The sequence below is a fragment of the Myripristis murdjan genome, chromosome 1 (assembly GCF_902150065.1).
Source record: "Myripristis murdjan chromosome 1, fMyrMur1.1, whole genome shotgun sequence".
Taxonomy (NCBI): domain Eukaryota; kingdom Metazoa; phylum Chordata; class Actinopteri; order Holocentriformes; family Holocentridae; genus Myripristis; species Myripristis murdjan.
This window is the reverse complement of record NC_043980.1, coordinates 30,634,883-30,653,046: the sequence shown is the minus strand read 5'-3', so window position 1 is coordinate 30,653,046 and position 18,164 is coordinate 30,634,883. Positions and strand designations below refer to the sequence as shown.

The 18,164-nt window shown below is 41.3% G+C and overlaps 1 protein-coding gene across 1 annotated transcript; it reads left to right on the top strand.

Moving 5' to 3' along the window:
* The first annotated feature begins 5,463 nt into the window (after positions 1-5,463).
* LOC115363645 (inactive phospholipase D5-like) lies at positions 5,464-14,384 on the top strand. The gene is made up of 10 exons (XM_030057919.1): positions 5,464-5,741; positions 8,110-8,246; positions 8,451-8,634; positions 8,828-8,936; positions 9,524-9,651; positions 10,838-11,035; positions 12,112-12,263; positions 12,652-12,817; positions 13,436-13,526; positions 13,807-14,384. The coding sequence occupies exons 1-10, from the start codon at positions 5,709-5,711 to the stop codon at positions 14,025-14,027; spliced, it is 1,419 nt and encodes a 472-aa protein (XP_029913779.1). The 5' UTR covers positions 5,464-5,708; the 3' UTR covers positions 14,028-14,384.
* The last annotated feature ends 3,780 nt before the right edge of the window (positions 14,385-18,164 follow it).

The window sequence follows — 18,164 nt, the reverse complement described above, 5'->3', positions numbered from 1 at the left end:
ACTTCCTTAATCCTTAAAGCTGTGTCAGGGTTTTGCTCCCCTGTGAGCAACATTCACCGGGGCAGCTGATACACGGCAGCCTTGCTGCAGGTACTCACTTAAGTGGGAACAGCTTGACTAAATTGTTCCTGCTTACTTGAATTGAGTTCAAGTCCCGTGTAGGCTTTTTGCTGCACTAAAAATAACTGCATTTATTGTACAAGAATTAATGATCATATCATTGTAATTTTCATTTGGTTCTGAGGTGTAAGTCTGGACTTCTTTAACTGTAAATGTGAGAGTTAAAAATGAAAATAATTCTGTTTTTTTCTGCAAAGAATGTACTTATTTGCTCTAGCAGATATACTAAAAATGAAAGAGTACAACATTTTTGCCATGTGCTGCACTGCATGAGTCCCATGCACTTTTCCATATAATCTGAGCTGCCAGTGATGATTTAGCACCTATGTGGCCTCACAGTGAGTAAGATGTATGGTGCCAAACTGTGTGCATGCAGGGCAGAGAGGCCATTTACATATTCTATACTCCCTCACTGATGGACAATCATTGCTTATGGGCATTAGGGAGGTATCAGGAGAACAGGGGGAGAGGAAAAAATATGCCTTGTCAGCACGTTGAGAATTCAAACTCACTGTGGGGTGGGAGGGAATTAGTTTACTGTTCAAAAACAATTGTTTAGCAGGTGCACTCCAGCAGAAGTAATGGCTTATTGACCCCAGTATTTTCTGCTGAAAATCTGCAAGGAGGATCAAAGTGGTATGCAAAATAAGGCAATCCTAAAAATAATGACAGCGATGACAGTCTTATATTGAAATGCCTGCTGCTAAGAATAGATCTAGGAAGCAAAACGCAACTTTGTTCTGTTGCACTGACAGAAAAACCGCAGGATAATAATCTAAACTGGATCAGTGAAAAATCAATTCTTTGCACACCAGCAACTTTTCGGATCCATAACATAAATTAGGCAGGTTGTAATAAACCCTTGTCATTTTGAGTGTGTGTGTGCGTGTGCTGCATTCACAAACTATACAGTGTCTTTCAGACCCTCCGCAGGAGAGGTGCCTTAAGGTGAGGCTACATCAGGACAATCTGAGTCTGCGTATCAGTATTCTGCAGTGCAAGTGAAATTAGATTTCATACATGTGTGAAGTTGCATCTGCAGTTGGATGAGGATGCATCTGTCTTCATATCTGATTGTTGGCTCATTGTATTTCCACACTTTGTTTCCGCACTTTGTCTTTTACACTTTCTGTCGTTTGTCTCCTCTGTAGCACTTCATGTTCCACCTACACCCCTCCAGAGGCCCACCCAGTCCCAACCACTGTCTTCCCTCCCATCCAGCCTGGCAGACCCCATCGCGCGCGCGCACACACACACACACACACACACACACACACACACACACACACACACTCATCTGGCTGCTGGTGAGGGTACTGAAGGGGTACCATAGACAAGGAACTCGAGTTTTAGGGCTCATAGACGCAATGAAACTTTTTTTTGCCTGAGGAAAACTCAAATTAAAAGATTTTACCATTCACAAAACAGGAACCAACATCCAAGAATCTCTCAAAGATTATGATAAAATGTCTAGACACAATTTTATTGTGTGTATGTTTATACCTTTAGGGAAGTGGAGAGCAGAAGTTTTAGCAGCTGACTGAGAATCTTAATCTGCAATTTTACATCCATCATGCAGAATTTGTTATGTCAACAGTTCTGTCAGGAAACAGTTTATGACAGGCCTGAGCCAATATCATTTGTCTGAGGCATTTGTGACAGCATACCTCAGTAGGCCACTGGCTAAAGAGCTGGCATTAAATACTCTGAGTTTTGAAAGGCGTATCCGGGAAGACCATTCACCACCCGCAATTTCCAATATGCAATTTGGCATATGACTCCACTGTGGGCTCAGCAAAGGCATCAGTTTCATCCATTGGAGACCGATTCATTTCGTATGCCTGCGGTGCGCCAGCCTCGCCACTGGAGAATTGCAGCTGGGGATGTGTGCAATTGTGCTCGGGTGCTTGCTTCCAATGAGAATTGATTACCACTTTCTTAACTGCTGCCCCCAACTGCTGCATACACATGCATGTGTACACACACACACACACACACACACACACACACATACATACATACATACACACCACCAACTTGAGGTTATTACCCCATTTCCTCCCCATTCTTATAAATATTTCAGTACTTTTAATATTTCTGAGCTTTGGTTTAAAATTTGCCTGTCAACACTTTGCACTCCTCAATTTTTTTTTTTTTTTTTTTTTTTGCCAGTATAACAGTCTCTAACTTACTAGTATTTAAACTTAGTATCAACAATATCATAACCTTCAACTTAGTATCTCACCCAAACACAACCAATAAAAAGTTACTTAGTATTGGACAGGTTGATATGAAGTTAACATTGGCTCAGGTGTGAAACTCAGCTGATAGAAAAGTTGATACTAAGATGAATATTAACACTGGAAAGTTCAAATAAAGCATGAGAAAATTTGTGGATAAACATTTTCCATCAGAAGGTGTAATGCCTCAGAAGACTCTGGCTCCATGCTCTATCCATCTATGATATACAAGTTGAAATATACATTTATACCATAGACCTGGCAGGTTTCGGCCTGTTGCAGAGAGCACACTAAGGATGACTAGATCGTGATTATTTTGTGAAGAAAGTGGATGTACTTTCAAGAAGACGTAATACTAAAAAAAAAAAAAAATACTGTAAGTGGATGGGACCACTTCTTATGCAAACAGTGCATCTGATCAAGCTAAAAATAGAAGAGCAGCCTGAGGAAGAGCATATCTTAAATATGCCTTATATTGTACCATATAGCCATTAACTCTTCCACAGCCTTTGTATGGATTTTAGCAATGAGACTATTTAACTAAATAGTTTCTTCAGTCCAACAGATGGATTCCCCTTGTGTTTGTCGTGTCCTCATTCCATCCAGCAAATTAACATTGTTTGAGCTTGTAGCCTCCATTACCTTGTCTGCAGCTCCCTGCTTATAAGACAGAGGCTCATTGATGGGGCTTTGTGAACCAGGCAGCCTAACTGGATCATTTTTCACTGCTGGCTCCCCATCTACTCCCCACCCGCTTTTTCTTTGCCCTCTCACAGCTGGCACGGTGCCCGGCTGTCTCCTGTGGCGTCGAGCCCAGTCGGCCTTTACTCAGCACATATCACATGTCTAACCCTGACTATGACGACATGGCAATGTGGAAAAAACACACCACATCCTGTGTACAACTGGGAACCTGCTGCTGAGTTAGTGGTGTGAAGGTGAAACACCTGGTACACGCCCGACCCACGACACAGAGATGTCCTTCACAGGCCCGTACAGAGGTGTGTGGGGGCGGGACCACGCATGATGACAGCATGCAATGTTGAATAGTCATAAAAAATATGGCAAAGACATAGTGGAGGACATGGACATGGAAAAACAGGAGCTAGTTCTCACTTATTATAGTAAAAAAAAAAAAAAAAAAAAAAAAAGATTCCAAGGTTCCATCACAGTGTTTTCCTTCACCTCACAAACACACTCAAACACACTCACACACAGTGTCATTACCGGTTGCCTACTGTATCATATCTGATCCTGTTTGTGTGTCAGATCTGTCACTGCAGCCACCCTTAGAGATAATGATGTCCCCTTATAGGCAGGAGGAAGAAAGACCGAAAAAAGTGTGTGTAACCTCTGAGCTGGCCTCCTGTAAGTGGTGTTGTTAGCAAAGTCTACAGACTAGAGAGGGGAAAGTCAAATCTGTACAATGGAAAGGAGGCTAAATTTTATACATAAAAGGATTAAAATTGCAATAATATCAATGAAATGACTGCTGAGTACTGTGTTCTCAAAATGTTCTCATACTCATAACCATACAGCGATCAGCTTATCCTATTTGTCAATTTGAGCTCACCCTGTAAAAAACTGTGTGTGTAAATCTGTGTGTGTGTGTTTGGCCGCATGTGTGCAGCTTAACCAACAATCACCACTACCAGGACGTGCCTCAAACCCTCCTCTCTCTCTCTCTCTCTCTCTCTCTTTCTCTCTCTCTCTCTCTCTCTCTCTCTCTCTCTGTCTCTCTCTCTCTCTGTCTCTCCCTCTCTGTTACTATGTGTCTCCCTTTTTCTTTCTTAGACAGGGTGACGTGCAGAGGGCACCTGCCCCTGACAGACACGGTGCACAGGAGGCCTGCCAGTGTGACTTTGTCCCACCGCTCCCAATATGCTTCACCTTCTCTGGCACCTCACACGGCGTTCATAATAAAATCTCACACTCAACCTGTACAATCCCTGGGAGCAATATCCAGACATTGGCTGTCTCGCTGAAACGTATTTATGAGATTTTGGAGGAAGTATATTAAAATATTGCTTCACGCTTGCTTTTTTTTTTTATTACGTGATGTAACATAGTGAACAATATAAAGTAAGGTAAGGTTTTTGCATCACTGTAGCAGATGGCGTTTTGACTCTGGAGGTTTGTCGGTCATAAAACTGCTATAAGTTACAAGAAAGGAGAACTTCTCCACTTCCTCTTTCTCACCAGAAACAATGAAAGACACACCTGAACATATAGAGACATTCTCTCTTTCCCCCCTCTCTCTCCCTCTTCCTTTCATTTCTCTCTCTTTCCCCTTTAGGCCATTTTGAAGCATTAAAGCAATGCTGCATTTACCTCTGAGAAAAATGGGGCAGATAAAAATGAAGGTAAAAGCGGTTTCTTGTTTTATTTTCCCCCAATAAGGCCTTCTATATACTTGTGTGCAGTAGGCATAGGCAGGTATATATCTTTAGATATGTGGAAATAAAATGTGACTGATTGTACTGGAGCCTGGTGCGTTATGAATAACATTTTAATTCAAGTGATTAAAACACAATAAAGCACACAGTATTGCTCATGTACAGCTATGTCATCAAGTGAAGCTATTAATTGGGATTTTAAAGCATTTTTTTTTAGTTGGAGATTGATTGTTCAGCCTGTTGTTGTCTGAACAGAGCAAATTATGGGTGCATATGTGTGTGTGTGTGTGTGTGTGTGTGTGTGTGTAGATGTACAAAGGAGGCAGGTCGGACCTAATGAGTTCAGAACATTTTGGGAGTTGCACAGCCGCAGCTGTCACTGCATGGATCAGCCGGTGGCATGTTTCTGCATCCCTCCCTGTGTGCCAAGCCCAACCGCCTTCTGCCAGATGAGTTTTGTTCACAAGGCAGATAAAAGAGGAGGGCACAGGGAAGAGGAAGAGCAGGGAGGAGGAGAGGAAGGGGGGTGGCCCGGGGCTCGGAGCTACAGCTTTGTATTGGACGTTTGAGCAGGAGGGGCCAGTCTTCCTCTCTATAACTCTCACTGCCTCTACTGTATTAGTGTGGAGAAGTGGAGGGTGAGCAGCACACACAGAGAGGCTCACACACATCATCTCTCTCTCTCTTTCCTTGTCACACACACACACACACACCGTCTGTGGCTGGAAGGACCATGTCTGGACACGGGACGGACCCAGAACAGCGGGGCACCCACCTAACAGCAAGCACAGCATCCAGGACACTGAGGCAGCAGCGGCAATGTGAGGACAGTGGTAGAGTGTAAGCGCCTTAGAGGGGGGCAGAGTTTCTGGGCAGGTGGGGGGGGGGGTTAGAAAAACAAAAAGACAGATGGACAGAGAAATGTAACTGAGCCGAGTGGTTTAAAGAAGACATGGCAGGGTCAACCACACAGGAGCCCTTGAAGGTGAGGTTGAACAGTCCTCAGCTATTTCTCTTCTTCTGTCTCAATGCTTTTAATGTTGCACGATATGTGACGGGACACTTTTAATTGGAGGGTCTCTGCAATTTGCATGTTTAGCTCTGTTTCACTGGCTTGCGGTACTTTGATGCTTGATAAAGTCTTCAGTTCATTTCTCTGAATGAGATTTTAATGGCTTCTCCAGTCATCCAATGAAAAGGCAGATGTGTACAATAAATTGTGATAGCTGCGTGCAGGTAACGGTTTAATAGCCTGTTGAGAATAAATGTTTGTCATCACATGTCCAAGATGTTTTTTTTTTTTTTTTTTTTTTTTCCCCAAAGGCAAGCCAAGTGGTTCAATATGTTTTAATCTGTGTCAAGACCTGTTCATCTGTCTCTGGTCCTGTCAGACTTGCTGTGTATCATGAGGCTTTGTTCCCCAGCAGACATAAACACTTAAAAAGCATGGTCCTTGACTCTGCTAAACGTAATGAAGAATCAGTCGTCCCAGCGGGCAGCAGAACAGTGCAAAGTGTATCTGGCCGGCTCTTCTCTTTCAGCTTCGTTGCCTGAGACAGACAGCGGAGAGGCGAGCAGGACAAGGGGTCAAAAGTGTTTCCCACAGAGACTGCCCCACGTCTTCTCCATAGCATAGTGCTGAATAATGTTTTTCTTTGTCTCACTGTCAAAAATTTGGGGAAAAAGTCGCAGCGTGGCGTCATCTTTCACCGAGCGATTTGAGGAAAAACTACCAAAGAAGGACACAGCTGCTGCATACACTTCCAAATGTAATCAGCGGTGCAGGCCTATTATTTATTTGATTGATCTGCGTAACATCATGAAAGGGAATATGTAATGTGATGTTGACAGCTCAACAAAGTGCAACCCAAAGACAAACAAGGTGGGGGGGAAGGAGATGGTGAAAATCTGCGGTTGTAAGCAAAACAGAGGTGCCTAACTGCATCTTTACAACAAGCAAATCAAGGCTCCTCAGAATGGATCAGGGGAGGGGGGCTTCTGCATTAACCATTAATCACATTGACCCCCCCCAACATGCACACACATACACACACACACACACGCCTCATTGTAACCTCACATAGGTTGAAAACACACATACACGGCATACTCATGCATACACACACACGCACACACACACAAAAGCAGCATTTGTTCTTGCTTATGAAAAACAGTGTGGGCCCGATCCGTCCTGACACATGTACCAGAGGCCTTCCCTGTTCCTTATACTGGAGCTTTACTGTGAATCAATTCGCCTTCAGTTGAAGAGCGTTCCACTTCGCTTGTCCTCTGCTCCATGGCATAAAGTGGGATTTGTGAAATAAATTTTTTTTTGGGGGCTCGGTGGGGGCTTTGCTTCACAGTATTGAATTCCTTTGCACCCCAGGGATCCACTGTTAAAAGGAGATGTATAGCTCTTGTTGTATTGATTTGGAATCTTGACCTTTAATCAATTCTATCAATTAAGGCCATCAAAATTTAATTGCCAGTAATTCCTTTTTACTTTTGTACACCGCCCAAAACTAATTGGCACGTCAATGTCTATATGCCTGGCTTTTGTCTCTTTAAAGGACCTGTTATTGTTAAAGACAACCTCCTGTGTAACAGGGGGAAGACAGCCGACCTGTGATCAATAAGACAGCTGCAGTCGATATATACTGCTATTCTATAATCTTAACACCTGTGCCTTTTACGCAATTACGCCAGCAATTTTTTTATGGCCACCAAAATATGGGTTTCCATTTGTGCATAAATTGCACAATATTGCATATTGCTGTGGCATATGGTATTGTTCAGTTGTAAAATGCATTTTTACTAAAGGCTATGTCATCGTTTTCAGATATTGAGACGTGGCTCTACAGCATGAGCTATAAGGGATTTAATGAGAGGCTATTATCATAGTGCAATAATGTAAGATATTATGACAATAAAAATAAGTTACTGCATTAAGCACTTTACCACATTTCAACGAGATGAACAACTGCCTTGAATTTTGCAGCCTATAGCTAACCAGAAAAAAAGGACAACTTAAACTGATAAACATTAATGATACACAAAACCAGATCCATGGATGCAAAGCGATAAACAGTGCATGGGTAAGAATGATGGAAATTTTTGACAAAAGGTAATATCTAACAACCACCCAAGACAACACAAGGACAAAAAACACAGACAACTAAAAAGAACAATGTACATGGCAGATAAATAGTAACAACACCATATGAGCACAGTACCATATGAAACGTAATTTTGTCACAAACAGAACCCTGTAGCTTAATAAGGGAAAATTTAAGATATGTATGTGCATGATGTGCATTTTCTGTCTGTGTGCATGTGTTTCACTCATTTCACAGTCCCAGCAGAAGTGCATCGCCATCTTTGCCCTGCTCTGTTGCTTTGCTGTGTTGGTGGCACTGATCTTCTCATCAGTGAACGTGTGGGGGGACGATGAGGACGGCATCACCGAGGAGAACTGCAGCAGAAACTGCCGGTAAGGGGCACTGCGAGTGTGATGATAATATAACAAGACAAGGCGAAAATAGTCTCTCCTCAAAGAAAATATTGTATCCAATTCAGGTACCTTCACCTCACTAATGCAATATAGGTCAGATATGCCACCAGTTGCTAAGGGTTTGCGGCGGTATATTGAATAATATTTCTATGCAGTATTATTAAAAGCCCTTGTTACTTTCAGCATTGTGCTCGTGGAGAACATTCCAGATGACCTCCTCCTCCCCATGAACGGTAGATTGCACCTCCCTCTCTCTGTGGGCTTCCACACCCTGTTGGACCAGGCAAAGCACTCAGTTGAAGTCGTGTCACCTGTCTGGGATTTAAACTCCTGGGATATGGAAACATGGCCAAACATGGCCAAACAGGTAGAAAATCACAGCAGAGAGTCCAACTGTCCTATGTGAGAGATAATGCAAGTCATTTTCTTGTAGGTAATCTTTAATCGGGTTAGGCCTGTTGAGATTTTTTAAAAAAAGAGTCAGAGATCTGGAAATAGTTGGGGTGGAGGACATCCTGCACAAATGTTCAACAACAATAACACATCACTGTCGTCCTCAGGGTCAGCTTTTGTTCCAGCGACTGCTCAGCCTGAAATCTCGTGGGGTTAAACTAAAGATTGCCAGCAGCCTGACTAACTCTGCTGAGCTGAGGACCTTGGCAGACCGCGGTGAGTGACTGTCACATTTGTATTTGATGAAAGACATTTGTTATGTCACTTTATCATTCGCACCGAAACCGCTGTCAAGATTTAAAACACCTCAGACCATGGAGCTGTCATCAGTCGCTAAGATGAACCTAAATTGTGGTGTATAAACTAAATCTTAACAAAACACAGATTCCTGTCGTCCTATCCTATGACGTGTTTAGTGTTTTTCAGTTAGCCTGTTGTGGGTCTGCATCACATTGTGTATATTTGATTACGTACTGCATACAGCACTTCTGATTTGTCTCAAGGCAAAACGATGCAAGCTCATTTACACCATTCACCACTCAGCAGCTCCACAGGACAAGTTAGACAACCTTTGTCTCCACCAAATTTCACCACCAAGGTCAAAAATCATGAATGTGCAAATGTCTCTGACTAGTTTCCTGCCAAAGCCTTTGCCTCTGTGCTCATCTGCCTGCTTTGCCCTCATGTCTGTTCGACAGTCCAAGGCCAACTGGCACTTTTCCTTTTCCTTGAACTTTCCCTTTTTCTGTCTCTTTGCTTGCATATGCTCTAATACCAATCCGTCTCTGTCTCTCCGTCTCTAGACGCAGAGGTTCGCTTTGTTAATATGACAGTTCTGACTAGAGGGGGGCTGCATTCCTCATTTTGGATTGTGGATCGGAAGCACATTTACATTGGGAGCGGCGATATGGACTGGAGGTCACTCTCCAAGGTACTGACTGCAAACACAGACAATAAGCAAAAGCTGTGTGGCATCACCTTCATATCCTGTGCAGTATGAAGGTAGAAAAACAAGTATCAGTGGATAATCGAGTGTCTGTACTCAGGTATCATTTGTTCTTGCAATTAAGATCCAGCATTTTACTGCCATTAAATGAAACGCTCTCAGTGGAATATTCCAAATGGCTGATAAATAGCAGGCAGTATGAGCTCTCATTCTCTCAGATATTAAGTTGAATTAAATGATGACCTTTGCGTACCACAGGGACTTTGCAAATAGCAGAAGTTAACACGCTGTAGTACTAATGTTCACCTGTCTTTTAATGCAATTACAGCAGCAGTTCTTAATGATCATCTGGGATGATTTAAGATTGCTGTCTCAGGCAGGGCAGAAAGACATGTACCATTTCACTTCGCATTTAGCATGGGATTCACAATGGGGAGTGCTGTACAAGGTAGCACAGAGCATTAGCATACTGTAGTTTGAAGTGATTACCTGGCACTTTTCATGCTTCAGCACCGGCTGGAGGAGGAACTACTGTTGAGTGTAATTAACTAAGGAGCCTGGAGGAAGGCATGTGTTCGAATGAGTGTGTGTGCGTGAACGAGCGTGCACACGGGCACGCATGCATGCTTGGGTGCGCTCACCCACTCGCACAGCAGGATAAGAGACAGACAGCGAGACAAGGAGGAAGACAGACAGGCAGAAAGGAAGGAATCTGTCAGACATTTCACAGAAAACATTAAATCATTTGGGTGCATCTTTCTGGGTCACACACCAAAATAGAATAAACACCAAACAATTTTCTGCTTTGCAGTCAATGACCGAGCAAGAGTATATTTAGAATTATTATCTCTTGCTCACTGTCTGTTTTTTGCTTGTTAGAAGTTATCTCAGTCAAGGAGACAACCTGATCCTGTTCTGTCATTACAGTTATGCTGTAAAATAGTCATCAAACAAGCATTAGGTATAAATCCCTCAACACAGTGTTATTATTCTCTGAAAGTCACTACTTGGAAACGCCACCTTAACACTGACCTGTTATCTACTTCTATGCCCTTTCTGCATCCTCTGACACGTCCGAAGCACACGCATCCAACTAGTGTACCCTCATTCACCTGACATCTGTTCTTGCTGCTTCACCCTTTCCCCTGCGCTCCTCTCCTTCACCCCACAGAGGAAAGAGCTGGGGGTGATGGTGTTTAACTGCAGCTGTCTGGCTCTGGACCTCCACCGAGTCTTCTCCTTCTACTGGCAGCTCCAGGACAGAGACTACATCCCCTCCATCTGGTCAAAGAGAGTCACTGCCCTCTACGGCAAGGACAACGCCCTGGAGCTGCAGCTCAATGACACCCAGGCCGCCGCTTACGTGTCTGTGAGAAACGCCTTTGTTATGTTACAGTGTCATGTTATCACATTATTGAACTCTGTACACAGTCAAAGGCAAGAATTCAGTGCAATACAAAACACACTATGATGCAATGCAATGTGGGTTGCAATAAATTCTTACACTTATCTGTGTCTGGTGGTGATATATACTCCAAGTTCACCTCATTACTGGAGCCCAAGATTAGTCTTTATACTTGTATACTTCTTACAGGAATACTCCAACATTTTGGGCAAAATACCCCTTTTTCTGATTTACCCAGACTGAGAAAAGATGTTTCATACCATTTTCACCTTTGTAATTCCAGTGGAAGTCTTTATGCTAAGCTAACACAAAGTGCTACCCACAGGAATCAAACCACTGGAAGTACAGAGGGGAAAATGGTATTGAACATCTTGTGTTAGCCTGGGTAAGTCGGAAAAATGTTGCCCAAATCGTTGGAGTATTCCTTTAAGGCCCCAATTTCCTGACTCCTGACTAGATGGTGAACGTCTTCCCAAAAGTTATCTTCATCATCCATTAATAAAAGACACACATATGAGGTGATTAATCATGATAATATCACGTTGAAAGAAGCCTTGAATCAGAATATCTCAATACCTCGGTCTAATTTGACAGTAATGAATCTTGCTACCCTCCAAGTGACAAGATGCTTATCAGTTGCACAGGGAACATTTATCATCCTATAGGAAGTAATGGAGCCATACTGTGATAGGCTGCTGGCAACCCCAACCTGCCTGAGCTCTGATAATGATACATGCATCTGGAGATATGCCTTCTTGTTTTTCTTGCCACACACACTCTCTCTCTCTTTCAAAATCTCATTACACCGCAGCAGAAACTGAATCGTTTTGAACATGGGAAGGCACAGTCACTTTATTTCTATTAGTGGAAAAAATTTCAGGCAGGCATAAATTGGGAAATGTTGTCAGCTCGGAGAAAAACAATAGTGAAAAGTCACGAAAATGAAAAGCTCTGTTGTCCGATGTGTTATAGTCAGCCTCCACAGTCGTTACATATCATGCAGTGTGCAAACTTGTCTACGTGATGTATCCTTTCCGCAGACCTCCCCTGAGCTCTTTTGCCCTAAAGATCGAACCAGAGATGTAGACGCCATCCATCACGTCATCCAGAGCGCAAAGACATTTATCTTCATATCCGTGACGGACTACCTCCCTCTAGTGAGCAGGAGGTTCAGAGGGACCTCAGTCACAAGGTAAAGCATTCAGCATTAAAACCCACTGCATGTTTAAGCGCTTTTGACATTCAGGCATCGTTTCTTGTGACATTATTTCCCAGGTTGACTCTTGTCACATGCGCATGCTTGGATAAATATGTTCCTTCAAATTGTAATATATCTGACTCATGTCACCCCCAGCTTATACATGGATGTGTAAATGTGCCTACTTGTGTTTTATCTCTGCTTTCAAAATCTTACACCACCAAAAGTCAAGCAAAGATTTTTCTGGAAATGACAAGGCAAATGAAAAACATTGCTATCAAGTGAAAATTATCCTCCCCCGCTTGCATTTGAGATTCATATGTGTTGCTGGTGCCTTTATGCTGCAATATGTGATGTCTAGTAACATGAGCTCCATGCACAGATACTGGTCCCTCATTGATGAGGTGATCAGGGAAGCCGTGGTGCTGAGAGGAGTCCGGGTGCGCCTCCTGATAAGCTTTTGGAGACAGACCAACCCCCTCACCTTTAACTTTGTGACCTCCCTCAAATCGCTGTGCCTGCATCTGCACAACTGTTCACTGGAGGTGGTGAGTGAATGAACACAGTATTCTCAAAAAGAGTGTATAGGGCTTCATCTCTTCGTCCAGGGATGTCAGATTCATGTTAGGTAGTGGGCTGCAATTTGTTCAAACGTGGGCGTAGTATTTTTTGGTAGCGTCAATATGACTCGAGTCGACACATGGATATTTTAGGCTACTTTCTGATTTATTATTTTAAATCAGTCAGTTTGAAAATGCATGTTGGCACATCAAAATAACGCGTAATGTAGAATTACATAGTGACGGACAGTGCAGCAACTAGCCTGGGGATTTTTCCTTTACTTCTGGCCAATGGGTAGTTTGTAGTGTCACGTCCATAATTTAGCAACTTATCATAGAAACCTCTTATTTTTTACACACAGCTGATAATAATTAGAGGCAAATATTTCAATTTTAAAAAATAATATTTTGATTTAGAAATATGTTTATTTGTTTTTTTTCCCCTCCTTTCCCTTCAAAACATTTTAGGGGCCAGATGAAACAAACTGTAAATGTATCTCTGACATCTCTTTCTTAGTCACACCACAAGCATTATAAGAAATATCAGTTTTCACCATGATACAAACTTCCTTTTCATATTGACTGAGTACAATTTTATTTTTGCAGAAGTTTTTCAGTCATAAGGAGCGGAGGGATGACATTCAACACGGACTCAACCACAACAAGTACATGGTGACCGACAACGCTGCCTACATTGGTAGGCAATGTATTGTGCATTTACATGCAATTTCAGCATTTTGATATTGTATAGGTTAACTATATATTTAAAAAGAATACATGTTTTGCTCTCATACACACGCCTGTATTATTACACACACAAACAGTAACAGTACAGCACAAGCTGTTGGGCCAGTTCAAGCTGAGTATTTGCTAAGAATATGGTGAGGTATGTGCTACATGTTTACAAGCATTTTACTTGGGACATCACTGGTTTGTTTCCTTCTCTACCATCTCTGATGTTTACTGTTTGTCCACAGGGAACCATGACTGGGTGGGGAGTGACTTTGCCGTTAATGCAGGAGTTGGGCTGGTGCTCAAAATGAAATCTAGTCTTAAGGACAGGGGAGTGACGATACTGGAGCACATCAAGGCTGCTTTTGAGAGAGACTGGAGATCACATTATGCCAAGAGCCTGCAAGGAAGCAAGGACCAAGAGAGCAAACACAGACACCTGCAACACAAGGCAGCCGCGGCCTAAAGGATGGAGAGGCGGGCTTGTGGCTGGTTTGAACCCAGCACTGGCAGGAAAAATGTGGTTGGGGGAGCGAATGAACGGCGCTCTTCCCTCCTTCAATACCCACAGCTGATGTGCCCTTGAGCAAGGCACTTAACCCCCAAACAGCTTCTCAGTGGCTATCAGTGCAGACGGTGATTGTGGAACTGTGTGCATGCGTTGCAGGGAGTTTCTGAAAAAGAGCACACATGCTCAACGTACTACCAGGGTAAATAAAGGATAAAAATGAGCCGAGCTCAAAAGTCAAATGGATACCTAGGAAGGAAACCGATGGAGGAAGCATAAAATGTCTTCCCACTGTATATCATGCAACCTCATAAGCCTGGCTATTTTGAATTTTAAAGAAACTTGTATGTAATATAGAAATGTATACCTGCTAAGAGAAATTTAGTTTTGGTTAGACTGATTTTGTGATGGCATTTCTCAATAGTCCAAATTGCAGCAAACATACGGTCGACAATGTCGAAGTAATAATCCAATTCCGTAACAGTTCATATAACTGTTTGATAAAAACAGGTTTTGTTGATTGTTATATGAGCATGTGCTGCATGAAAACTGACAAGAATATTCATAATCAAACTAGGTGGTAGCACAAACAATGTGACATTTGCACAATGTGACATTTACAGATTCAACTTGCTTTAAATATGTAAATCTTACTTAGATACATAGAGAAACTCACCCTATGTTTGCAGTTAGTTAGCACATTTGCAGTCACACCTCTGCATTTTCACAGCACTGATGACTCTTTCTTTCTTCTCTCTTTTGCATATTACCTGCAACTGTTCAGTGACTGCCAAGTACTTTTCTCAGAGAGAGAGATAGAGAGGCTTCTGCCTTAGTGTATCACCCTCTACAGGAAAGAAGCCTCATCACAGTAAAGTTGCCAGAGTGCCAAAATATCTTGAAGAGATGCCCATCACTCTCCATAGTCAGCCTGTTCAACCTGGCATTAAAGTATGATAGACTGTAAAGTAACAGCTCTATCCCTGAGTTTAAGCATTTAGAAACATCCTGACTATTTATTTCATTGTAAAAGTTTCATATACAGTATTCTCTTAATAAAAGTCTACCTGGTTGTTTGCCTATTGTTGTTGTGTTTATTTCAGCCCTGTGATGCAGGGCAGCATACAGTTCCCAGCACTCGCACATACACTCAAGATCATGAGCTTCTTGTGCTGCAGCATATGATAATGTGGCTCTACTGCTGTGTTTTCCCCGCTGTTCAATTTCTACATAGTTCCTGCTATTCAGTATTTGCCTTTTATTTACCTCGGTGACCTCTAGGGGGGCCGCGTAGGTACTGCAGGGGGGTCGTGATATTTTCAGCTGATTAGACAATTTTCAATATGCCCCTACTACATGTATGTTTCAAATAAAAACATGAATCTCTTAATTATTTTAATAGTTCAGAATTGTTTGCAATGTTACAGATATTTTTATTCATGGCAGTGGCACTAATAGGCCATCACTTTACCTTTTGCTGCCACTTTACCTTGCACATTTAAAATAAAAACTTCAATAAATAAACCTGTGTATTATTTGAATAGCTTAGTATTGAATGCACAATAACAAGGTACATTTATACCTGTCATTAGGGCCAGTTTAATATAAAACACAATTTTATACAATATATACTGAAGAGGGTCCCTGCTCCACCACTCGATCAGTTTAAGACCCCTGTCTTAGATAATCATGTAGGCTCGAATATTTTAGCAAATCAATCAAAATGTTTATTTTTTCCACTTAACCAACCTAAATGCAGAGTAATTTAGGTTTTGACTGCAGTAAAATTTTTATATATACTGTAGATAATATTCTGTAGATTTCATTTTACATTTCATGGTCATACTGTATCTCAGCCGATGGCTATGTTTTAAATGTTTTAAATAAAAGATATTTTCTCTTTGTTTGTTTGTTTTGCTTGTGGACATATTGACTAAATGAGTAAACTTTCATATTAGCCTAACTGCAAACCTGCTGATCATACAGGTTATCACTACATGCATAAAGTTTAGTGGTTAGGGTTAGGTCTGAGCAGAAAGATCTTTAGATTTATCAGAAAAAGAATGTTTAAAATGTGCCAAACTTACTAGTTTTGTTGTAAATTCATCCAAAATTATTCAATTATAGTATTTCTTTCAATATTTACACCCCAAAAAAAAGAAAAAAAAAAAGAGAGGACTTTTCATTTCATGCATTGAAACATCAAATCCTCAGTGAAACTAACCCTCGGCTAAGGCTCAGCAATGACATGTCAAAATTTAAAATTTGTCATAGAACTACACCAAATAAATCATTGGAAAGGTCTCAACCTGGAGAGAAACATATGTCTGAGTCAAATTAGCAGCCATAGTTGTAGTTCTTCCGAAGCCGAAGCATTGGTTACACTGGGTTTGCACCTGGGTTTAATGCAGTGGTCAATTGCAGCTGTGAAGTCTTCTAACACTCCTCTTCCTCCTCCTAGTCATCAGCATTTTCATCACAAAGAAAAGCAAAAGGAGCGGTAGACATAGTCATCCTCAAGTAGCTGATGATGACATTACTTTTTCAGATGTAGTCAATGAGGATGAAATAATTATCAGATGACAAAATTAATTGAATTAATTAAGCATGGTTCCCCTTGTGGTGACATTTCTGGGGGGATGCAGACTTGCTAATTGTTGACTGAACTGAATTGAATGAATATGGAGTGGTTAATTAGTGAGTGAGCAATGACAGAAAATAAAAGGGAGAAGGCATTAAAGCTTGGAGCATATCCACAGGTTAAAGTTTGAGAAAATGACCTGAAATTTGGCATCAAAAGAAGAAAAAAATGGTTTGAGAAAATGACCTGAAATTTGGCATCAAAAGAAGTAAAATACAAACAAACAAACAAACAAACAAACAAAAAAACAAAAAAACAAAAAAAAAACCCGAAATGATCTGAAATTAAGCAACAAAAAGTCCTGAACAAATGATCTGAAAATTTGCCAAAAAAATGTTTTAAATATATAATTAACTATAAATATAGTTTTCTGTACATTTTAATGACTTGCTAATAATTTTCTGCCTCCCTCTCTTTCTCTCCCTCTCTTTTGCAATTTTCAAGTCATTTTCTTTCTTTATTTCTTTCTTTCTTTCTTTCTTTCTTTCTTTCTGAAGCGAATCACTTAAGCGATAGCCAGTGTTACAGATGAAGTGAATATAGCGGGGCACTTCTCATTGTCAACACAGGGTGGTACTGCAGCACTGCACATGCAGAGTATTATTGTTGGTTAAGTCTGAGATGAGTTTGTCCAACAGTCTGTCAGGGAAGTGATGTAGGATAAACCAGCTTATTCCGTTTACCCAGCTATAAAAAAAAAAAAAAAAAAAAAAAATCTACTTAACAGCCTCGTGTTTTTGGGGCTGTTTCTCAAATAAATATTTAAACTCATAGCAGCCTTCACATTATGAAGTGGAGGGCTGTGCACTGCCTGCAGAAACTAATAATTAAAGTTGCATGAGGAGAGGGAAACACGACAACAACAATAAAAAGTTTTCTGAACATACATGACAACTGATTTTATTTTTAGCCCACTGAAGTTTGACTTGTGAAAACAACACTTGGAAATTACATCATTACAATTCACATCATTAAATGCAAGCATAGCCTTTCTTTCTTAGTTTACAAAAAAAACGTCTGTGTCCGCAGTTATACCGGTCAAATTATTTCATGTTTTTTATACAAATCAATAAGTTTTTCATTGACTTAATTAAAGTAATCTCTCAGGGTAGTGACGTGGGTGTGTAACACCAGTGTTGCTTGTGTCGAGGTGAGAAAGAGACACTGCTGCCGACTAGAAGGGGGGGTGCCGTTGTCATGGTAACAGATTTAAGGCAAAGATATTTCAGACCGCTCTATTAGTACTTTTTTTTTTTTTTTTTTTTTTGCTGCTGGTGCTGGTGCAGCGTCTCGGGACTGCTGCCCGAAATAAAGCAGAGAAAAATTTATGTGTTTAATTGTTAAATGTATGGTATGGAAATCGCGACTTTGCATGAAAGTAATGTTTTTTGCTCAACCACTGTCTTTTGATCTATATTTGTAGTGTGTGTGTGTGTGTGTGTGTGTGTGTGTGT